Source organism: Leptopilina heterotoma, unplaced genomic scaffold (assembly GCF_015476425.1).
Source record: "Leptopilina heterotoma isolate Lh14 unplaced genomic scaffold, ASM1547642v1 Lhet_24, whole genome shotgun sequence".
NCBI lineage: Eukaryota > Metazoa > Arthropoda > Insecta > Hymenoptera > Figitidae > Leptopilina > Leptopilina heterotoma.
This window is the reverse complement of record NW_025110956.1, coordinates 4822006-4848255: the sequence shown is the minus strand read 5'-3', so window position 1 is coordinate 4848255 and position 26250 is coordinate 4822006. Positions and strand designations below refer to the sequence as shown.

General features: G+C 21.0%; 1 protein-coding gene across 2 annotated transcripts in view; it reads left to right on the top strand.

Moving 5' to 3' along the window:
• Nucleotides 1-285: 285 nt before the first annotated feature.
• Nucleotides 286-26250, top strand: part of LOC122502869 (semaphorin-1A) — a 69470-nt gene continuing 43505 nt past the window's right edge. Inside the window, exons 1-2 of one of the 2 annotated variants that reach the window (XM_043613175.1) lie at nt 286-646; nt 15618-16583. In XM_043613175.1, the coding sequence (XP_043469110.1) occupies nt 16460-16583 (124 nt within the window). In that variant the 5' untranslated portion in view covers nt 286-646; nt 15618-16459. The remainder of the gene's footprint in view (nt 647-15617; nt 16584-26250) is intronic. The other variant, XM_043613177.1, reaches the window with a different exon arrangement.

Sequence of the window (26250 nt, the reverse complement as noted above, 5' to 3'; positions counted from 1 at the left end):
ATAATAATAATTGATTCTGTAGCAAGCACTTAATTAATTATGAAAGTCAAAAAGAAGGAAATCGACAAAATGAATGAAAAATGAAATAAAAACATTTAAAAGAATAATTATTCAAATAATAATCTTATAATATTAATAATTTTATTTAATTACTCCTTAACAATATTTGAATTTACCGCCATTTTCATAAAATATTTCTCAGTCGGTATTAAGCGCCGCATGGTAACTGAATTTACTTCTAATAGAAACACATTATTCCGCTACAGATGGCGTTAGAGTACAAGAACATCCGCAGAATCAAAAAAGACAGCTGTGGTGTAACATCACACATCGATTTGGCGACCCTTCGTGATTAAAAAAAAATTTTGTGTTCAAAAACCATCTATCCATTTGCTGGCACTGGGATTTTCTCATATAGAGAAACAACTTCAAGTTTAATTATTCATATGAACAGGCAAAACAAACAGTGTTGAGGATAAATGAACACATAAAACAGTGATGAAAAAAGTGATTTAAATGTTGCTGCAGTGCCATAAATTTACTAGTTCGTTATGCGGTGTTACTGACAACAGCCCTTGTCAACCCCCATTTCCTGCATTTCACATCGAGAGAGGAATCTTTGTCGTTGACATAGATTTATATTGAGGTTAGTCCTTTACATACTTTTTGCAGAATATATCTAATTTTACACATTTTCTTTCTTTGATTATAGAGAGGGGGGGGGGAGGGGTTAGAGGGAGAATTATAAATATGTACATTATAGAACTATATATGGGCATGTGTATACCTATATACTTTTATAGAGAAAAATCCAATCAGGCACAGCAGGGTTCATCACCCTCTGCGACGATAACAATATATACGTGTATTATACATATATTTCTAGGAGTTATACACTTTTCTATGTCTACAGGGCTCGAAGTAGGTCCGTAAATCCTGAAAAAGTCCGTAACTTTGCTTCAAGTCCCTTTAAAAGTCCGTTTTTTTGAAAAAAAAGTCCGTAATTTCATTCGAAAAGAATGAAAAGTTCGTAAATTGTATAATATAATTTTGAGAATTTTAGAGAAATTACAAATGGTTGCAGAAAGTCAATTATTTTTAAAAGTAATAAAATTCTTTGCAAAAATTTAATTATATTCAAAAATTTTTTTTAAAGTCTCGTCAAAATTTCATTTATCTTTAGAAATATTAAAATTCTTCCCCGAAATTCAATTACATATTTTCAAAAAAATCTATAAAAAATGTTCAACATCTCAATTATCTTTATAAATAAATAGCAAAATTCTTCGACAAAATTCAATTATTTTCAAAAATTTTAATAAAATTCATTAAAAAATTTCAATTATATTTTCATAATTAACAATATTTATCACACGAATTCAATTATTTTCGTAAATAATAAAATTCTTTTGAGTGAATTCAATTATTTTCAATAGAATTTTAATGGAATTCCTCGAAATAATTCTTAAAAATTTTATTAAAATTCGTCCAAAGAATTTAATTATTTAAAAATTTGTTGATAAAATTTTTAATAGGAATTGAATTCCAAGAAACATTCAATTATTCAATAAATTTTTAATTTTTGTATTTAAATAATTGAATTCTGGTAGAATTTTCTCATAAACATTGATTTAAAAATAAATTTCAGTTAAAATCTTAGATTACAATAATTGAATTCTTTTCGAAGAATTTCATTAAAATTTTAAAAATAATTGAATTTTATTGAGACACTTTTTTTTAAAATTGTCTTAAAAATAACTGAATTTCTACCAAAAAAAGTTTTATCAAAACTTTTTAAAATGTTTGAATTTCTGCTAAAATTCTGATATTTTTGAAAATAATTGAATTCTTGCGAAGAATTTTATTAAGACTTTTGAAAAATACTTGAATCTCTGCAAAGATTTTTATTATTTTACGAAAATATTTAAATTCTTGCAAAAAATTTTATTAAAATTTCTGAAAGTAATTGAAGATCTGCTAAGAATTTTGTTATGTTTAATTTATGCAAAGAATTTTATTAAAATTTTTAAAAATAATTGAATTCCTGCTAGTCTTTTACAAGAATTTAAATATTTTTGAAAATTTTGATAAAATTCTTCGCAAGAATTCAATTATTTTCGTAAATAATAAAATTAAATGTAGAATTTCAATTATTTTTAATACAATTTTAATCGAATTTCTCGAAAAATGTAATTATTCTTAAAAATTTCGTTAAAATTCGTCAAAAGAATTCAATTATTTAAAAATTTGTTGATAAAATTTTTTATGGGAATTTAATTCCAAGAAACATTGAATTATTCAATATAAATTATTATTTTTTGTATTTAAATAATTGAATTCTGGTAGAATTTTCTCATAAACATTGATTTAAAAATATATTTCAGTTAAAATCTTAGATTATAATAATTGAATTCTTTTCGAAGAATTTCATTAAAATTTTAAAAATAATTCAATTTTATTGAGACATTTTTTTTTTAAATTGTCTTAAAAATAATTGAATTTCTAACCAAAAAAAGTTTTATGAAAACTTTTTAAAATGTTTGAACTTTTGCTAAAATTTTGATATTTTTGAAAATAATTGAATTCTTGCGAAGAATTTTATTAAGACTTTTGGAAAATACTTGAATCTCTGCAAAGGTTTTTATTATTTTACGAAAATATTTAAATTCTTGCGAAGAATTTTATTAAAATTTCTGAAAATAATAATTGAAGATCTGCTAAGAATTTTGTTATTTTTAATTTATGGCAAGAATTTTTAAAAATAATTGAATTCCTGTTAATTTTTTACAAGAATTTAATTATTTTTGAAAATTTTGATAAAATTCTTCGCAAGAATTTAATTATTTTCGTAAATAATAAAATTAAATGTAGAATTTCAATTATTTTTAATACAATTTTAATCGAATTTCTCGAAAAATGTAATTATTCTTAAAAATTTTATTAAAATTCGTTGATAGAATTCAATTATTTGAAAATCTTGTTGATAACGATTTTTTATGGGAATTGAATTTTAAGAAACGTTCAATTATTCAATAAATTATTTACTTTTTATTTTAATAATTGAATTCTAGTAGAATATTCTAATAAAAATTGATTTTTATTTCATAAAAATGAATTTCAGTTAAAATTTTAAATAATAATTGAATATTAAAAGCAATATAGCGTGAATTTTAGAAAATAATTTTGAATTTTGTAATTAATTTTTTTGAAAAAGTTTAATTGAGTTTTTTTAATATTATTTTTAGTTCTATTTTCTAATATTTATTTAATTAAAGAATTTACGAATAATTGAAATTTCGTAAAATTGAATATTGCGTAAAGAAATGAATTTAAAAATTGTCAAAGAACTTTTTCGTAAATTATTAAAAATAATCGATATAAAGAAGAATTTTAGATAAAAATTCTTAAAAATATTAATTGAATTGATAATGATTTTAATTATTATAAATTATTTTTATTAATAATTATTATTAATTATAATAAAACATGAAGAAATCGACGACTTCGAGTCGAAGACTCGGAGTTATCGATTTCTTCATGTTTTATAGTTATGAAAAATTGAATTTCTACAGGGTTGCCACGGACCTGGAAAACCTGAAAAACCTGGAATTGTCAGGGAATTTTATAAAGCCTGATACTAAAAACTCAATTTTTTTGTATTTGAGTCTTAAAAATTTCAAGTTTTCAAGTTGACATTGTATAACTTTTTGATTTTAAATTTAGTGCTTAAAATTGAAGTCAATATGACATTTCTAAATTTTAGTTTCTTTTAGTCAATATCTTCCTTTAAAAAATTTAAAAATTAATACATTTTAGAAACCCAAAAATGTTATGAAACTGAAGTTACCAACTTTTATGCAATGAAAATTTTTTCTTTTGCTAATTTTTGTTTTTTAATGTAAGAAGCCCTTTAAAAAATTCCAAGTGCATCCATATTAAGAAATAAAAAATTAGCAATAAAAAAAATTGCTTTTCTGAAGCGAGGAAAATTTAGTTGAAATTTCGGGATATTTGGAAAATCCACGACAAAAAAATTAAAAATCACTGATTTCCTTGCCTTAGATCCTCTTACAATTTTTTTTAAATGACTTCTCACATTGAAATAAATAACTAGTAAAAGAAAAAATTGCTTATGAACTGAGGAAATAATAATTTTGTTAAAATATATGGATTTTTGGAAAATCCGTGTACAAAATAAAAATGACTGATTTCCCCGACTTCGATCTTTTGAAATTTTTTAAAGGGGTTCTAACATTAAAGTAAATAATTATCAAAAGAAAAAATTGTCATTTAATAAACGTAGATAACTGTAGTTTCATAAAATGTTATTAAAATGTTTAAAATACTTGTTTAATTGTGAAAAATTCTGAACTAAACTAAATTTTTTAATTTAAAAAGATTTGCTTCTCACCTTTCTTCGGAGCGTATATCAAAAAATAATCTCACAAATTTTAAAATAAATTTTTGTTATTAATAAAATTAAAAATTAATAACTTATTTTATTAACAATTTACTTGAAGGATTTTATATATTTTTTGTCGTTATTAGCTAAAAACATATTAAAAAAATTTTATTTTTGGGTCTGGAATTTTTTAAAAAATGGTCTGGAAAACCTGGAAAAGTCATGAAATTTTAAAATCGATGTTTTGTGGCAACCCTGATATATGTTTATATGTCATTTTTTTTTTCATCACTCTTCACTATAATGTATAGGTTAGAATATGAAAATTTTCGTTGCTTATATATTACCTATGGCCAAGGGAGGAAAAAAGAATTTATTCAACAATATACTCTCCTGATTATTATTCCATGAAAGGAATTATTATTTTCGGTATAAAGGATATAATAGTAGGCTGTTAAATTTTCATGAGGCTTAAAATACTGACCTCAGGCCTCAAGTGTTGGTTTTCTCAAACCCGCATTAATTGAGTTTTACGTTTTATATGCCGTGCTTAACAAAAGACTTAAAAATGTATTGAGAAAAGAATTGTGTTGCCAAGTTGAATTCAAGTGTGCTGCATATTAAAAAAAAGAGATGAAAAATTGAGAGATAGAGAGAGAGAGAGAGAGACTAGTAATTTAAATATAAGTATCCGGTTCATTGTCTTCATTTATTCTATTTTATATATAAAATTTATAACAGTTTCTGTGTTTTTAAAAAGTTGACCTATAATTAAATTTTTCTTATTGCAACGTATATTGGAAGAAATTTATTTATAAAAAAATGTAAATTTTTAATTCTTATTATTCTTCGTTTTCTATTGATTTAAAATTATATTATCTAATACTGAACTAATATTATATTAATATTTATAAATATATTTCTATTTATTATACTAATATATTATTATATATTATTATATTATCATTATTATCTGTTTGCAGTTTGAAGGTAGCTGCTGTTTGCTTTTTTGATTCCTAATTTTTAAAATAATTTTTCTTTTTTTGTGTTTTCAATTTTAAAATTAATGTACTGAAAATCATTGAATTCTGGCAAAGTATTTATCAAAAAATTTGAAAATAATTGAATTTCTTCGAAAAATTTTATTATTTATGAAAATAATTCAATTCTTTCGATAAAATGTTATTGAAATTGTATTAAAAATAATTTAATTCTTGGCAAGGTTTTTATTAAAATTCTTTAAAATAATTGAATTGTTTTAATGAATGTATTTCAATTTTCTTGAAAATAATGGAGTTCTTTTTAAATAATTTTTACTGAAAATTTTAAAAGTAATTGAATTTTATGAAGAATTTCATTAATAACTTTTGAGAACAATTGAATTATTTAGAAAAATTTTATAACAATTTTTAAAAATAATTGAAACTGTTAGAGAAATTTTATTAAAATTATCTTGAATATAATTAAATTTTTTTCTAGAAATTTTTTTAATATTGTGTTAAAAATAATTGAATTTCTCAGAAGAATTTTATTGTTTACAAAAATAATTGAATTCTTGACAAGAATTTTACAATTTATAAAAATAATTGAATTGTTTCGAAGAATTTTTTATCAGAATTGTTGAAAATAATTGAATTTTTATTAAAACTCTTGAGAATAATTGATGTTAAATATAACTATTAAAAATAATTCTATTCTTTGGAGAAATTTTATCAAAATTTTATTGAAAAGAATTGAATTGCACCGAAACATTTTATTATTTATGAAAATAATTGAATTTTTTCCTAGAAATTTTATCTGAATTTTTAAAAATAATTGAATTTTTTGAAGGAATTTTATTAAAAATTTTAAAAATAATGATTTTTTAAATAAAGAATTTTATCAAAATTGTTGAAATTAATTGAATTTATATTAAAATTCTTGAAAATAATCAAATTTAATTAATATTTTTAAAAAATAACCAAAATTATTCAAAGTCTATAAATTTTCTTTTTCAAATTAAAAAAATCCGTAAATAGAGTTAAAGTTGCAATTTTTAGGAATAATCAATTATTTATTTTTGTATTTTAATAATTCAATTCTCGTGCAACACTTTTTAGATAAGAAAATTGATGTAATAAAGAATTTTAGAAAATATTTCAAGAATTGGAAGAATTGCATTTCTAATTTTAATTAAATTCGAAAAGGTTTTTCATTGAAAGTATTTTGAATTTTTAATTATTGGTCGACAAATAAATAACGTATTTAAATATTTATTAAACAAACATTAATGAAATTTGAAAAATTTTATATAAAAGTTCTGAAAAAATGAGATTTTTAAACAATCGTATTTAATTTTTTTGGAAAATAGACAATTTTCGAAAATAGTTTCAAAAATTGCAAATATAGAAAATTTTCTCAAATTTTATTTTAAAAAATTTTGTATTTCAAAGAATTTTATTTTCTCACATTTAATGAAATTCCTTATTAAATTATTTTCTGAAATTTTAAATTAAATTCTTCACAAGAATTCAATTATTTTCATAAATAATAAAATTCTTCGGGGCAATTCTATTATTTTTTAAAATATTAATAAAATTCTTTGAAATAATTCAATTATTTTCAAAAATTTTAATAAACGTTCACAAAAGGATTCAATTGTTCCTAAAATTTTTTAATAAAATTCTTCGCAAGAATTAAATTATTTTTATAATTAATATTCTTCACAGCAATTCAATTATTTTTAATATAATTTTAACAAAATTCTTTTAAAGAATTCAATTATTTTCTAAAATTTTAATAAAATTCTTCAATATAATATTCAATTAATAACAAGATTTTTAAAAAATTCTTCACAAGAATTCAATTATTTTTATAAATAATAAAATTCAATTATTTTCATAAATAATAAAACTCATCGTAGAATTTCAATTATTATTTTTAATTTAATGTTAATCAAATTCCTCGAAAAAGGCAATTATTCTTTAAAATTTTATTAAAATTTGTCGAAAGAATACAATTATTTAAAAGTTTGTTCATAAAATTCTTTATAAGGATTCAATTTTAAGAAACATTTAATTATTCAAAAAATTATTTATTTTTGTTTTTAAATAATTGAATTCTCGTAGACTTTTCTAACAAAAATTGATTTAAAAATTAATTTTAGTTATAATTATTAATAATAATTGAATATTAAAAGCATTATAGTTAAAATTTTAGAAATAATTGAATTTTTGAAAGGTTTTTAATTTAATTCTTTGAAATTTCGAATTTTTCATACTTTTAACTAATAATTCTGTAAAATTAATTTTTTTTGAAAATGTTTAATTGAATTTTTAAAATGTTTTTATTTTCTAATACATATTTAATTGTAGAATTTCCGAGTAATCGATTAAATTTCGTAAAATTGAATTGTAAACAAATAGATATGAAAATTATCAGAAAACTTTTTCAAAAATTTAAAAAAAAAATTAATTTAAGGAAGAATCTAAGTTAAAAATTCTGGAATGGTCTTCAAAATTTCGTGTAGTTATATATGCTATTTGTATAACATGGAAAAATAACAGAAGGAAATATAAGAACACAGAAATTTATTTTTAAAAAAAGGAAAATAAAATTTTTATTAATGACCCATTTGCAGGGGGGATCAATTATTTATGTTAAAAGTCGAGCTTGAAATGAAAATAATTTAATTTTCAAGTTGTAAAACTTTTATATGTTCAATTTTAAGTTTAAATCGTTTTCTTTTTATTTTAGTGTGAATAAAAATATATTTCTTCTAAAGAGAATTTTTCTTTTTTATAAAGAAGGATTTGTTCTTGAAAAGAAATTTTTTTTTTTTAATAAATAATAAATTATTTCCTGCAGAATATAGATTTCCAAGAGTTTTTCATCACTCGCGTGCATTAACATTGTATATTTTGCATCACAAATTTTAATTTTATAAAAACCAATATTTAAATAAAATATTTTCATGGAATCGTATTATAGAAATGTAAAAATAACGAAATATTTTTTTTATCAATAATAGTTTTATTCTGTTGAAAATATGTTTTTTTCTATTGTTTCAAATTGTGTAGTATTTATTTTTTACAAAATTTATTTTTTTAAAAATTTTTATTTAAATATAAATAAAAAATAAAGAACAATTTCGATTTTCTATATAGAATTATAAACAAAGAGGAAAAAAAGTACAATTTTATACTTTTTTCTGTTTTAAAAAATTCATTCAAGTTTATTTTTCTTTAAATATCTAAAATTTATTAATAATATTGGAGAATTCTGTAAATATTTAATTATCCAGTAATGGAAACATGAATGGAAATATATTTTTCAAATAAATATACAATATTAAAGTAAAAAACAGAGTAAATACTAATATCTGATTGTTTAAAACAAATTCACATTGCAACTAGTAAAAGTTTAAAATTGTCAAAAAATTAAATAATACTTTAGGTCAAAACTGATTTTGATTTGTTTTGAAGGAATAATAATAATAAAATAATATTTCTTTTCAATCTAGAAAAAAATCAATAGGGAGAGAGAGATTATTATAATTTGAACTAAAAGAATATTTAGGTTTTCTATTTTAAAATCCTAAAATAATAATTTATTTAAAACGATGTAATAAAATTTGAATTTAATGGAAGTGTAGATAAAAAAAAAAGTTTGTTCATTTAATGCTCGCGTTTCCAGTACCATCTTTTATGTATGCAGCTCAATTTCCTTCTTGTGTACTAGTTTTGGCACACAAACTTATAAATCTTTCCAAATCAGTGAAAATCAATGTTTATTCTATACTAAGTGGACCAGTTTCTCGTTGAATTGGTTGAATTTTATTTCGATTATAACAATAAATTTAAAATATATTCCATTTATTTTATAGTTTATTATTATTTTTTATTATTATTATTTTTATTATTTTTATTATTATTTTGATCATTATTATTTATTAATATTATAGCTATTATTATTTTAGTTTTATTATTATTTCTATTATTATTACTGTTAGTTTTTTTTTAACTATAATTGAAAATTAAATTACATTATTAATAGTTAATTGTGGTTTTTTTATTGATTTTTTGTCATTTTTTCAGGGTTGCCACTGATCAGAGAAAATTCAGAGAATTCAGGGAAAAGTCAGAAAAAGCAAAATTCGTCGGGAAATTCAGGGGAAATTCAGAAAAAGTAAAATTCGTCAGGGAAATACAAAATCAAATTTTTGTGGCAACCTTTTTTTTGCTTGACATGCTATTGAGGATTGTTTAGTTGCATTGTTGTTGCTATTTTTATATTTTTTTATTAATATTATTTTTATTTGGATTATTGACATTATTATTATTGTTTTTATTATTTTTTTAAATTAATTTTTCACGTTTCTAAAACTCTGAACATTGAAAGAACTAAATTCATTTTTTTTGTTTAAAAATTTTAATTTTATTACATGAAAAAAGGGAATAATGCAAAATTTTTGCAATAAAAATTAAATTTGAAGAAGAAATGAATAAATTTCGTATTCAATTGAACGTTCCAGGGTGGTCACATGTAAAGTCAGGGAAATGTCAGTAAAACAAAATTTTTGTCAGTAAAGTCAGGGAAATGTTATGAAAAGAAATTTTTTGTCAGAGAAATTTAGAAAATTGAGATTTTTTCAACTTATTTCCAAAAATTGAGACTTTTTCGACTTTTCTTCCAAATATTGCAACAAAATATCATATTTTTTTAGTATTAAAATGTAAATCATTTCGATTTTTATAGTGTGAAAAATAACTATAAAAAGTCTTTCAAAAATTATTTTTGAATTATTTTTCTTTTTAAATTTTCGATAAAATTATCGAATTATCTTTTTACAATTAAAAAGATTTTGAATAATTGAATGTTTGTAAAATTTAATTGAAAATAATTAATTTTTGAAAAGTATTTTGTTAGAATTTTTGAAAATCAACTTTTGAATAAATTTAATTGCAAATTTTACGAAAATAATTGAATTATTAAAAATTTTAATGAAAAATCTTTAAACGTAAATTTAAAAATAAAAATTCATGAAAATTATCTTTTAATTTCCATTAATTCAAAATTAGAAATTAATTATTATAAATTGAATTTTCGTATTTAAATAATTTAATTTTCGCAGAACTTTCGGAAAATTATTTAAATTATTTGATTTAGAGATGAAGTTTAGTTGGAAATTAGAGAAAATAATTGAATTCAGGAAGAGTTATAATTGTAATTGTTATAAATTATTAAATTTCATAAATTTTACTCATTTTCCGTAAATTTTCATATTTTCCTGTGAAAAGAATTTTGTCGAGGAAAATAATTTTAATGTCAGTAAATTGTCAGGGAAATGTCAGGGAAATTGATAAACTGAAACTTGTGACCACCCTGATTTAATAAAAAAATATTTCGTTCACTTGAACTTTCTTGAGATAAAATATTTATTTATTAAAAACATATTTTGTTCATGTCATGAAATATTTATTGAGCAAAAAAATATTTCGTTCATTTGATTGTATATTATATTATTATGTTATAATTATTTTTATTTTATAATTAATTGAAAATTGTAATGACAAATAGAAATCATCGGAATTTTTTTCACTTCTTTTCATTAAAAGACTAAAATTTTGTTAAATATTATGTTTTGTCAAATTGAAATTATTTTTGTTCTTTACTTCTAAATAAAAGTAGAAAATTGTTAAACAATTGTGATTGAGAAATAGAAAATTTATTTATTTTGCATTATTTTTGTTTATGAATCACAATTTTTTTTTAACAAAATTATTATTTTGTTTTAGAAAAAGAAGAAAAATATTTGCCCAATTTCTATTTTTAATGTTATTTTTGGAACAGAATTTTCTACAGGAAAAATTATTTTCATCATTTTAATTCAATTATTATTTTCTAGAATTTTAAATTATTTTTTATGAAAATAATAATTGAATTCCTTAAAAAAAATTTATTATTTATGAAAATAATTGAATTCCTGTGAAATTTTTATTATTTATGAAAATAATATAAATGTTTGCATACAATTATATTAAAATTTTGTTTAAATAATTGAATTCTTTTTGGGAAATTTTATTAAATTAGTAGATATTGAAAATCATTGATATTAGAAAATTTTTTGAAAATAATTGAAATTTGGACAATAATTTTTTTTACATTTATGAAAATAATTGAACTTTGGAGAAGAATTTTGTTATTTATAAAGAGAATTGGGATTTTTACGAGAATTTTTTTCAAATTTTGAACATAGTTGAATTTTTTTTTTTAATAATAATTGAATTTTTTTAGTGTTATCAACAAAAATTTAAATTGGAAAAATTTTAAATTCTATTATTTTTAAAATTGCTAATTTTATTTTAAAAATGTAGTAAGAATATAATTTTTGCTAGTATTTATTTATTTAAAAAATATTTCGTCTGAAAATATTTATTTAGTAAAAAACATATATTTCGTTCATTAAAAAGTTGAAAATTTTTGGAATATAATTTTTTCTCTACTGTAATCAGTGACAATTTACATAATAGACCTGATTCGATTTGCATTTCTTTAGGAAAAATTGATTTTCCATGTATAAAAGGAATGAAATAATGAAAAAGCTCAGACACGTATGTATACACATATATATAGAAAATATCAATACTCCAAGTTGGCTTGTAAATAGATGTCGTGAGTTTAAATCTATATAGAGTGTATAGAGAATTATATTAGTAGTACTAGTAGGTTTTACTGTATATAGAGATGCCAAGGAAGCCAATATCTAAGCTGTACCAACAGCTTTAAATCTACTATAGAGCTTTCGAGACAACAATTCTCTAGATCAGTTAAAGATATTTTCACTACACATATATAAAATGAAGAATCCTTTTTGCTTTCGAAATAGACTTATCCTCATAATTCAAGCGCAATGTTTGTTTCTCATCTTTAGCGCAGTGAGAATTTATACCAAGAGTTGTGTATTAATATTATAATTTAATTTATATTTCAAAAGCAGAGTTTATTTGCCTTATTTTCACTTCAAGTTTAAAGAACGATTGTTGTACGTTGGTCTCTCTCTCTTTCTTGATAGTAGTAAATAAGATTTTGCATTAATTATAAAGAAAGAGAATTGGAAAATGGCTATATTAATTATTATGGCTCTAAAGTTCTGTAATCGTCGAATGAATGAAATTTATTTCGATTTTTATATGGTGTGGAAAATAACGAAAATAACTATAGACAGATTTTTAGATAAAAGTATTTTTGAATTTAATTGAAAATAATTCATTTTTTTCCAATATTATTATTACAATTTTTAAAAATCAACTTTTGAAGAACTTTAATTGCAAATTTTGGGAAACTAATTGTATTTTTAAAAATTTTCATGACAGATCTTCAAGTATAAATTTAAAAATGAAAATTAATGAAAATTAGCTTCTAAAAATTAATTTAAAATATTTTTTAAAAAAGTAGGCAATTCTTAAAATTTTTCATTCTAATTGTTTTAAATTCAGAATTTTCAATATTTTTAATGATGACATATTTCCGAAAATTCAAATACGTAAAAAAATAATATTAAAATTTTTTTACAATTTTTTTTTAACATTTTGGATAAATTTGATTTTGAAATTTTAAATAATTTAAATTAAATTAAAAATAAAATTATTCATTCACTAGACGATTAAAAAACTTTAGATCCATAATTATAAATGGTTTTTAATTAAAATTCTCCAAGAAATGAATTAGTTTCTATTTAAATTATAATATATACAAAAATTCTGTTAAGAAATTCAATTATTGTTGAAACATTACATTATATTATTTTTAAAAAGTTAATTTTTATAATTGTTTTAGCATAATTTTTTAAGATTCAATTATCTTTGAATTTTTCTATTTCTGACAATAATTTCCTTTTAAATAATTTAATTCTTGAAGAACTATCATAAAATTATTAGTTATAAATTATTTAATGAATAATTTTACTTAAATATTTCAAAATTAATTATATTTTTAGAAAAATTGAATTTTGGAGAAGTTACAAATGATTGCGGTAATTCAATTATTTTCAAAAGTAATAAAATTCTTCGCAGAAATTCAATTATCTTTATAAATAATAAAATTCTTCTCAAAAATTCAATTATTTTTAAAAATTTGAAAAAAATTCTTAGCAAAATTTTAATTATTTTCAAAAAAATTCTCCTCAATTCAATGATTTTAAATATCTACTATTTTATTAAAATTTTCCAAAAGAATTCAATTATTTAAAAAAAAAATTAATATAATTCTACGCAAACATTTCATTATTTTTATAAATAAAATATAAATTAAATTTCAAAGAAATTCAATTATTTGCAAATCTTTTATAAATTTCTTTGTAATAATTCAATTATTTACATAAATAATAAAATAATAGTCAGAAATTTAATTATTTTAAAAAATTTTAATATTTTTAATAAAATTCTGCAATACAATTCAATTAATATCAAGAAATTAAGAAAATTGTGCACAAGAATTAAATTATTTTTAAAAATAATATATTAAGTTTCACAGGAATTCAATTATTTAAATAAATTTCATCGCAATAATTCCCTTATTTTCATAAACAATTAAATTTTTAGAGAGATTCAATTATATTTTTATAAATAATAAAACTCATCGTAGAATTTCAATTATTTTTAATTTACAATTTTAATCAAATTCCTCGAAAAATGAAAATATTCTTAAAAAATTTATTAAAATTCGTCGAAAAAATTTAATTATTTAAAAATTTGTGGTTAAAATTCTTTATGAAAATTCAATTTTAAGAAACATTCAATTATTCAATAAATTATTTTTATTATTTAAATAATTGGATTTTAGCAGAATTTTTTAATAAAAATTGATTTAAAAATTTTTAAATCAATTTTAATTTTATTAAATTGTATTGAATATAATTTAATTCTTCTAAAGAATTTAATTATAATTTTTGATGATAATTGGATACTTTATAAGAATTTTATTTTTGAAGAAAATTGAATTCTTTCCAAGAATTTAATTAAAATTGTAGAATTTTAACAAAGACTTTTATTATAATTATTAATATAATTGAATTCTTGCGAAGAATTGTATTATTTATGAAAGTAAAAAATAATTGAATTGTTTCAAGGAATTTAATTTTAGTTGTATTGAAAATAATTGAATTCCCCGCGATGAATTATATATTTAAGAAAATAATTGAATTTCTTTCGATGAATTTTATTAAAATGTTCGAAAATAATTGAATTGCTTCAAAGTATTATATTAATGTTTTAAAAATATGAAACGCATTGTAGAGTGAATTTTTAGAAATAATTGAATTTTGATAAGGTTTCAAATTAAAATCTTTGAAAATCTGAATTTTCCATACTTTTAACTAACAATTCTGTAGAATTAATTTTTTTTGAAAAAATTTAATAACTGAATATTTTTTTAAATTACTTGTAGTTTTTATTTTCTAATAAATATTTACTTGTAGAATTTCCAAATTGTCGAAACTTCCTAAAATTGAATTGTAATCAAATGGATTTGAAATTTTGCAAATTAATTTTTCAAAAATTATTGAAAATAATTGATTTGAAGAAGAATTTTAGTTACAAATTCTAGAAAATAATAATTGAATTGAAATGATGAAAATAATTTTGAAGAAGTTACAGTAACAATATTCTTATAATATAAAATAATAATATTATCTCTCGGTCATCTTTAATTATTAGAAAACATGAAGAAATCGATCACTCTGAGTCTTCGACTCGGAGTAATCGATATCTTCACGTTTTATAACAAAAATACTTTTCTAAGTTGTTTAATTTAAAAAAAGGTTTAAATTTGAAATCAGAATATTCTTGAGGGTTAGGAGTAAAAGTAAAAATTTCTTCTCGAAATCAAGAAAATAAAAGTAAAATTTTTGTTGCAACCCTGAGAGAGGAAAAAGTATCAAATTTTTCTCGCAACTCTGCGTTTGAAATTGTGTATAGGTTAGGAGGAGAGTAATAGAGAAATTGATATTGTAGGAAACGAAATGAATATATATTTGGAATCAATACACAAGAGTCGGAGGGTAAAATTTTCCTTTTTTTTTTATTATTATATTTGTGTGTCCGTGTTTCACTATATTCAACTATTTTGTATATTTTTATCGCCAAATTTCGTGATAGTTTTTAGATTAAAAAAGTATCGTACAGATATTGAAAGAATGCGCACACAACATTATTGATAACTATTTTTCGTTTTCCAGATTGATGGTGTTGCAGCAGCGAGCGTGTCACGAAGAGGACAATGTACTGTACATGATACGCCGTGGTTGAAATTTGCCAGAGCGCAAGTCGGTGTTGATACCGTCATCCCTGTTTTCACCCTCTTCCCTCATCATCCTTTTCTTCCTCATCAGTCTCTCATTTAGTTTTTCATCCCTCATCTCACTCACTCTCTCTCTCTTTCTCTTTTTCCTTCTCCTTCCTTCCTTCTTTCTTCTTCATCTCTCTCTCTCTCTCTCTCTCGTTATCACTTTATGTGCTCAGTGCGTATATTCAAGATTCCGGTTGATCCGTAGGCGCAGTGAGAGAGAGTGGCGTGCGCGTTATCGCATGCGCTCAACGAAGGTACATCGGCTATCACAGCGTCAGTGTGACCATCACCATCCTAAAGTTAAGAACGACGGTGGAGAGCTGCTGCTGGCACACATTAAGCGAGTTCGTGAGATCTCGCGTGGTGCCTGTCAACCTGGATACGTTAAGAAATGTTGAACGATCGATCGCTAAAAGACGACCGGTCACAATGAACATGTGCTGGACGATGATCGTCTTATCAGCAACATTTAAGGACACAAGAGGAATCGTCAGATGCAAGAAAAGTGAAATTTAGTGTTTATCATCCCTTGTGCTGTCGGATATAATCCGCGGTGTTCGGGTTGAGAGTGTTTTTTGTGTGTGTTGAGAGAAAGAAAGAAAGAAAGAGAGAGAAAGAGGAGGGGTGGTGGTGAAGAGTGATTGTGTTTCGATTATTATTAATCAGGCATTTCCTTTTTTTCTTCTTCTTATTCTTCTTTTACACGGTGTTGGAGACACGTGATTCACCGTAATGAGGAATTTGGCACTACATATCCAGCTATTATTTGCATCCAGTTGGAGCGTCGTCGCTCTATTCAGCGTCGTATTCGCTGCCTGGCAAGAAAACGTCAGGCCCAAGATGTACGTCCAACTTGGTGAGTCCTGATTTTTATTTTATCTCATCTATTGCCAATTTATTGCAAATACTGATGCTCTATTGATTTTTTTCAAGAGGCTGAAGTCCGCAGCGTTTATTTCAAAACGAACCGATATTCTTTTTCTTTCGAATTTACTTCAGTGAAATTCACAGCGTTTATGATCAACGAATTATGAAAAAGTTTTTCCACTCTTTTTCAGGGTGACCACAAGTCAGTAAAGTCAGGGAAACAAAATTTTTGTCAGTAAAGCAGGAGAGTGTCAGGAAAAAAATTTTTTGCCAGGGAAATTAAGAAAATTGAGACGTTTTCGACTTATTTTCGAAAATTGCGACTTTTTCGACTTTTTTTCCAAACATTGCAACTTTTGATTGTTACAAAGAATTTTATCAAAAAATTTGATAATAAAAAAATAGAAAAATTTTAAATTCAAGTTTCTTTAATAATTTAAAATGAAAACTTTTAAAATAATACAATTTTATGAACAATTTCTTTCAAGTTTTTAAACTAGTCGTGTTTGTTAATAATTGAAATTAAACATTTAATTATTAAATTTTATTAAAATTTTACAGAATAATTGAATTCTTTTTAAAAATTTTATAACGAATTAAGAAAAAAATTGAATTCGTTTGTGAAATTTTTTTGAAAATAATTGAGATTTTTTTTTTAAATTTTACTATTTATAATAATATAATTAAATTGTTTCCAAGAATTTATTAAAACTTGAGAAAATAATTGAATTTTTTCGAAAAATATTATTAAAAATTTTAAATAACTGAATTTTTTCATGAAATTTTATTAAAAATTTTTTTAAAATAATTGAATTTTTTCGAAGAATTTATTAAAATTTTAGAAAATAATTGAATTCTTATTAAAAATTTTATAACGAATTAAGAAAAAAATTGAATTCTTTCGTGAAATCTTTATGAAAATAATGGGATATTTGCAAAGATTTTACAATTTGAAAAAATAATTGAATTGTTTCGAAGGATTTATTAAAACTTTAGAAAATAATTGAATTTTTTTGAAAAATATTATTAAAAATTTTTTTTAGATTAAATTCTTTCATGAAATTTTATTAAAATTGTATTAAAAATAATTGAATTTTTGCAAAGAATTGAAATTGTTTTGAAATAATAAATAAATAATAATAATAATAATAATAATAATAATAATAATAATAAATTGTTTTGAATATAATTGAATTTTTTTTGTAAAATGTTATTAAAATTTTGTTTAAAATTGAATTCTTTCATGGAATTTTTTTGAAAATAATTGGATTTTTGTAAAGATTATCAAAAATTTTAATGAAAAATCTTTAAAGGTAAATTTAAAAATGAAAATTAAAGAATGAATTAATGAATGAATTTCTCGAAAGAATTTTGAACGTTCAAATGAAAGAAATATTTCAAGGAAATATTACAAAATTAAAAATTTTCAACATTTAGAAATTTTAAAAATGATTTTTTTGTTAGTGACATAAAATTATTTGGAATAAAAAATTAATTTGAAGAAGTAATAAATAAATTTCCTACCTTTGAACATCAGCTGAGCTTTCGGATAATTTCAAATTTAATTTTCTTTTGTAATAATATTGGATCACTTATAAAAAAATTCAAATTTTAAAGATTCTGAGTATTTAATTTTTTTTTTTTTTATAACAGTCGGTAACTTTTAAAAAGAAAATTATATTAGTAAAAAAAATACATTCGTTTGAACGTTTTAGAACTTGTAGGCCGTTTTTGATTTAATTGGTCCAAAGGAATTTTTTTTTATTTATTTCAAGTGAAAATTAATAAAAATTTGCTTTGAAAAATATTTTTTATTCTAAATTGGTGACAATAAACATTTATGATCAATAAATTAGGAGAAAAAAAATGTTCTCTAGACAAATTTTCATAATTTTTCCCTTGAAAAATATTTTACAATTTTTCTTTGTCAATTATTTTAAAAATAATTGTTTTTAAAAGAAAATTCAATTACTTTCCGTGTGAAAAATATTTTTTTAAATTAATCGTTGATTAGGAATGTTGTGAACTTCACTGACGTAATTAATTTGAAAAAAAATTCTTTTTATAATTTTTCGTCTTTAAAAACCTTTACGGACTTTAGATTCTTGATTTATTCTTTTTGTAATGTGATAATTTTTATAAATTTATTTTTTAATGGTGTCTAAAGAGAGATTTTTCTAGATGCTGCTAATCTTGAAATTAAATGAGGCGAGAAAATCCGCAACGTTTGAAAAACGAAAACGAAAAAAGCTATTTTTTCAATTCGAAAGTTATTTTTAGTGTAACTGTCTCCTAAGAAAGAGTTTGATTTCTTCCAAGTTTCGTGCTCGTCAAAATTGGGAATGAATTGATTTGGAAAAAGTTCGTTTTTTCTAAACGCTGCGAACTTCAGACTCATGGAAAATTAAAATCACATTTTTGAAAATTATTAATCTGTTTAAAATTTAAATCGAACTTTTTCTTGAAGATAATTTTTTGAAAAAGTGCTTTCTATGAATTTTGCATATTTATCAACGACAAGTTTTGACGTAGAGGAAGTTCACATCGTTTATGATCAACAATTAAGGAAGAATCTGACACACTATCGGAACAGAAGTTAGTCTAATGTCATAATTTAATAAACGAATTAAATTCGTTAAAAATTTCTCTCTTATTTTAAAAGAAATTAATAAATAAAATTTTAATTTTGTATTATTATAATTCTTAATTATTGGTAGTTTAATTTTCAGTATTTTAAACAATTTAAAGTTGTATTCAAATAAAAATTACAATTTTTTGAAAATAAAAAATGATTTTGGTAACAACCGAAAAGTTAATAAATTTTTGCCAAAAAAATCTGATTTTTGTTCAAATGCAACTTTTAATTGTGTAAAATGTTGAAAATTAAATTTTTTTTATCCTTGTGGCAAAACGAATTTAAAATTGTAATTTTTAATAATTATAATAATTATAATTTTTCTTTTTGTTGTTAAAATACGAAACTGTGACATTGGACTAACGTTTGTTTTGACTGTCCGTCTGATTCTTCCATAAAGGGAAATATTTTTCAGAAGGAAAATAAATTTTTTTACTTGAAATATTTTTTCTAAAATTTTTTGAGTCAATGAACTTTCTATAAAAATTTTTTTTTTTTACAAAAATTTAGAAAAATTTGCTTTGAAAAATATTTTTTACTCTAAATTGTTTATAAACGTTATGCACTTCTCTAGATCGTTCAAATGAAGGAATATTTTTGTTGGTATATTTTCGAAAAATACTGATTGCAATAAAAATGAAAAATGTAAATTAAAAATTTAGAGATAATTTTAAATAATTTAAAAAATTAAAATTTTTCAATTATTTAAAATTTACCTTATTTATTTAATTATTACCTAATTATTCAATTATTTAGAATTTCTTTTCTATTTTAACAAAACTTGAAGAGTTTTGAGAAGAAGAATTCAGAATTTAAAAGGAAGAAATAAATGCAGAACTTTAGGACTTTTAAAATTTAACAGAATTTCTTGAAATGGGAGGTAAATTTAAAAGAAGAATAACCGTTAAAAATAAGGCACTATTGCTATTAACATTTTATGTATTGAAACTCCTTTGTCTTGAAAGCTTAAATTTTCAGATTTCATAAGTTTTGATGCCCCTAAAGTTCTCAACGTTCGCAAATGAACTAAATTTAGTTATTTCCTTTTCAAATTTTATTACAATAATATTAAGTTACCCATTAAAGAAATATTTAAAAATACATTCTAAATTATAATTTCTATATTTTTATGTTACAAAAAAAATATAAATTTTATTATCTTACTTTCTATTGCATTCTAGTTTTTAATGAATTTGTTAATTGAGATCTAAACGTTCAAATAAACGGATTATTTTTAATTAAAAAAATTATAAAATTATAAAAATTATAAAAATAATAAAAATAATAAAAATAATAAAAATAAAAAAAAATTTATAAACATTAAAAACTTAAACTTTACATTTAGAAAATTTATAATTAATTTAGCTATAGCTAATTAATTTATTTTGATAGTGACAAAAAATTATTGTAATAAAAATTTAATTTGAAGAAGAAGTAAAATTTTGGAATTTTGGATTTTATTTTAACGAATAGTTACAATAGTTATTTCAAACAAAATTAAATTGAGAAAATTAAATTAATTAAATAAAATTATAGGGTTGATTAAAGTTAAATAAAATTAAATAAATTAAAATGAAATTAAATGGAAATTGAAATTTATTTGAAAAAAGTTAATTCGCAATAGAACGAAAGTAATCGGGCTGATGAACGATAAATTGGGTAAATATGGGTAATTACGAGGGTAATTTATTAAGTGTTTAGTTGAATTCAGCGCAGAATAAATGATTCTTCTTTGCATCGTGACATTTCTTTCTTTTTCTCTTTTTTAACTTTGAAGAGAATAAAACTGGGACAAATGTTGATCGGTTTCTAAAAAAAAATGGGGCTGATTACTTTTTGATTACTAATGTGCCCAAAGGGAACTAATCTCTGTCAAAAGATAATAAAAGTATCAACTTCAAATCAACATTTGGCCCAATTTTTTTAAAACTATTTTGGTTCCGCTTTTTTAAAATTGATCTTTGAGAGATATTTTTAGATTTTCCGCGTTAATAGAACTTCAATTTTTCTATTTTGAATTTAAATTTAGTTTTTAATTTAAATTTATATTTGAATTTGTATTTCAATTTCAATTTTTATTTAATTTTCCATTTCAATTTAAATGAATATGTTTAATTTTATATTTTTATTTTGTATTTAATTTAGAAATAATGCATCTAATGAATTATTAATTATGAATTATGAATTTTTGCACATCTAATGAAATAGTGTTTCATTTAATTACTCTTCCGATAATCGATTAAAAGAATATCAACAATATTTAATTTAGAATTATAATTTAGAATTTTAATTTATATTTAATTCTATATTTTAGTTTACATTTAATATTAGGTATATTTTCATTTAAATCGAATATTAAATTTTTATTTTTATTTTTAATTGTAATAATCCTAAAAACCTGAAAGTTCAAACGAAACGAAATTCATTTATTTCTTTTTCAAATCAAATTTTTATTACAATAATTTTGCGTCACTAGCAAAAAAAAAAATTAGTTATAAAATTTGTAAAGGTAAAATTTAATTTTTTTTATTGCAATCAGTAATCTATGAAAATATTTTTAATAAAAAATATTCCGTTTATTAGAAAGTTGAAAACTTGTGGATCATTAATTTTCATTCAAATTTAATAGGAAATTTTTATTTTTTTTAGTACTTCACATTTAATTTGAAATTAAAATTATATAATAATCGAGATTAAAAATTATTTTTTGAAGAATTGTAACTAAAAATTTGGAAAATAATTTAAGAATTTTTCCATTTGGCGATATTAAATTCTCGTTATTAGTTGAAAAAAGCATTAGTTTTTTTCTTGTAGAAAAAGCGAAGAGACGCGATGAAAACAATACAGAAGAGTAAAAAATAATATTTGAATTTGAAGAGAAAAAAAGGGAAGAAATTTTTTTGTTGGAAAGTTTTAAGCTTCGAAAATGTAAAGTAAACGATCATCTCCGATTTCGATCTACCGAATGTATCTATACAATCCTATTAGAGGGAGGATTTTTTTTTCATTTCAAGTGCAAAGGAAAAAATAGGGAAATTTCCACACGGGATTAGTTCCATATCGACTTTAGTGAATCACTTATGTATATTTTGAATAGGCAAGAGTGACTCCCCTTGGATTTGGTGTACAAGGGGGGTGCCTTTTTTAATGGGGGTCCCGCTGATTCGCTTATATAGATTAGTCACTTGGACTATGAAATAAGTTTCCTTGAGTGTCTGCTGCCTAATGCTGTATAATATTATCCGCTTATCAACACTAGGATATTGAAGATTATTAAATAAAATTTTGGGAACTCTAATTGAAACACAAAATTACTGAATAATGTAATTGTATATACTTTTAGTTAATATTTTCCAACAATTCTTTTTTTCTTTTTTTTAAATTCAATTATTTGAAAGAAATTTTTCTTAATTCAGGAAAAATTCAAAAAAAGTAGAATTGGTCAAGAAAAAGTTAGGGATTTATATTAAAAGTACTAAAAAAAAATTAAATTTTTAATTCTTATTAAAGAAATAAATTCTTCGTTTTTCTTTCTAATTATTAAATTTTTAGAATTCATAAGAAAATTCTGAATTTTGCTGTCTTTTTTTGAAACTATGAAATTACCACAAATTCCAACACAAAACCTTCGATTTTTTCTATTTCAGACAATTTAATTTCTTATTAAATAACTTCATTCTTGAAGTTCATAAAATCATAAAATTATTTTTAAATTATTTAATGAATAATTTTACTTAAATATTTCAAAATTAATTGAATATATATTTAATTAATTATTAAAAATAGTTTTATTGAAGAATTTTCAAAAGAATGAAAATTCTTCTTATCTTTATAAATAATAATATTCTTCTTCCAAATTCAATTATTTTCAAAATTTTTTTTTAATTCTTATCAAAATTTCAATTATTTTTATAAATAATAAAATTCTTCTTCGAAATTCAATTATTTTCAGAATTTTTAATAAAATTCTTCACAAAAATTCAATTATTTTCTAAAATTTTAAAAAGGGTCTTCACAAGAATTCAATTATTCTCATAAATAATATAATTCTTCAGGGCAATTCAATTATTTTTAATACAATTTTTATAAAATTTTTCCATAGAATTCAATTGTTTTCAAAAGTTTTAATAATATTTCACGAAAGGATTCAATTGTTTCTAAAATTTTTTAACGAAATTCTTTGCTAAAATTGAATTATTTTTATAAATAAAATTCTTCGCAGCAATTCAATTATTTTGAATATAATATTATCAAAATTGTTTTAATGAATAATTCAATTATTTTTATAAATAATACAATTTTTCAAAACAATTCAAATATTTTTTAAGTTTTCAATAAAATTCTTTACAAGAATTCAATTATTTTCGTAAATAATAAAATTCTTTGGAGTAATTCAATTATTTTTAATACAATTTTAATAAAATTTTTCGAAATAATTCAATTATTTTTATAAATAATAAAATTTTTTAAAGCAATTCAATTATTTTGAGAACAATTTAAATATAATTTTTCGAAATAATTCAATTATTTTCAAAAAATTTTATATTTCTCGAAAAGATTTAGTTGTTTCTAAAATTTTTTAATTAAATGTGTCGCAAGTATTCAATTATTTTTTAAAATATTCTTCGTAGCAATTTAATTATTTTCTAAAATTTTAATAAATTCTTAACAAGAATTCAATTATTCAATTAATATCAAGAATTTTATAAAATTCTGCACAAGCATTAAATTATTTTTAAAAATAATAAAAATTTCACAGGAATTCAATTATTAACAAATTTTTTATAAATTTCTTCTCAATAATTCCATTATTTTCATAAATAATAAAATTTTTTAGAGAGATTCAATTATATTTTCATAAATAATAAAATTCTTTTTAGAAATTCAGTTATTTTTATACATAATAAAAATCATCGGAGAATTTCAATTATATTTATTACAATTTTAATCGAATTTCAGTTAAAATTTTAGATAATAATAATAATTGAATATTAAAATTATTATTGGATGAATTTTTAGAAATAATTGAATTTTTAAAAGGTTTCAAATTAAAATATCTTTAAAAAATCTGATTTTTTTGCCATTAAAAAAATTCGTAAAAAATGTAATGGAACATATTTTTGAATATCTAGTAATTTTTAGAGTGAATCAAAATCAGGAAAATGTCAAAAATTTTATCTGGAAATCAGGGAAAAAGAAAATAAAATTTTTGTGATAATTCTGTTAATTTCAATTTTTAAAAATAATAATTGATGGTGTAGAGAAGAGGTTTCTTAAAAAAAAAAAGTAGCGTTTACCTGAAAATCATTAAATTTTTTGTAAGGGTTACAGCTGCTTAAAAATAATTAAATTTCAAAAAGTGTAGAATTGAATTTTTAAAAAATCTTTAATTCTTGTTGGAATAAATTCCGAAACATAAATTTACAGAAATATTTGTGTATAGAAAAATATTTTTTTTTTCAAATTTGTTTATTGTTATATATAAACGTGTTTTGTGAACTTGACGAACGTGACTTTCTTTTTTCTTTTTCTTTCTTTTGTTGTCAAGTTGATTTTTTATTTATTTATTTATTTTAGTTTTTGGAACGGAAATTCTTTAGCTTTTCGGCATATTCTCTCGTGTTGGTGCTCATCGTTCATTTGCCTCTCACGTGTCATGGTGATTGTAAAACGTGGCTCTCATGCCAACGCATTTTATTGCTCTGCCTACTGCATTAACAGGGAGGAATAATAGAAACATTGAAGAATCTCAATGAACAATGTGGCAAATACTCGTGAGAAACAAAACGAATGAATTACGGTAAAATAAATTCCTCTTCCGACAAATCTGTTATTTTAAAATGTTTCAGTTTATTTTTATTTTTTAATGCTTTTAAAATTTTAGAAGATGGGAGAGAGAGAGAGTAAAACTTTCTTTACTAGTTCGAATTTTTAAATGTTTGTTTCAGTTTTAATTTTTGGTAGTTGGACGATTTCATAAGTTTTTTAATGAAGAAAATTTGGGTCAACATTTCAAGTAAATAAAATGTTGAATTTATATTGTTTCAAAATTTAATACAGTAATTTTCGAAAATATTTAAACAGCAAAAATGTCATTATTAAGATGATTAAAATTAATTAATCTAATGTTCAAAATTTAGGGTAATATTTGTTTTAAAATGAAACAAACAGTTCGGTTCAAAAGTATTGAATTATTAAATAAATGGAGGAGATTAAAATTAAATACGAATTTTAGGGAAATATTTGTGTTTTCTTTTTTTTTTGTTAAATATTAGTAAATTGACTGCGTCATGAGTATTTGTCAACATATTTATTTCACATTCCGTTACTCAAGTATGGCATAATAATTTTTTGCAGACACAAAGAGATATCCGTTTACAATTTACCACGTCTAGAGGAGGTATACATAAACTCACCGGATATAACTCGTGTTATTTTTAAATTCCGGCTATTTATTCATTTTGAATATAGAAAAAGTTTAATTGTGCTTTAAGCTTAGGGCTTTGGGAGTGTAAGTCTTCATTAAATTTTCACTCGCGGAAGGCATATTTTAACATCTCTAATTGTCAGATATCTATTTATCGCATTTCTATATGCACTGTATACTATTTAAAATTATCACTATATTATTCTAATGTTATAAATAATTTCGTAATAATTCTTCATAGATTCCGAACGTTCAAGGAAAAACAAAATATTTTTTTAATATTAACAATTTAAAAAATTATGGACATAATAACTTTTTTTATGCTGTACGTCTTGAATTATTTTTTTCTGTACTAATTTACTATTTTTCTCTTTATTTTTTATTATTTTTTCTATTTTTTAATATTACTTTTTATTTATATTTTATTTATGACCCGCTTCCCAGAAAGGCACCTGTGAAACAACAAATTTTAGGTTATGTTTGTAATTTTCGAAATGAAAATACAAAGGGGATCAACTCTCAATAAAAACTTTACTCATGTTCAAATCTTCAGAGCATCTAAAATAATTAATAAAAACTGATTTTAATTTTACG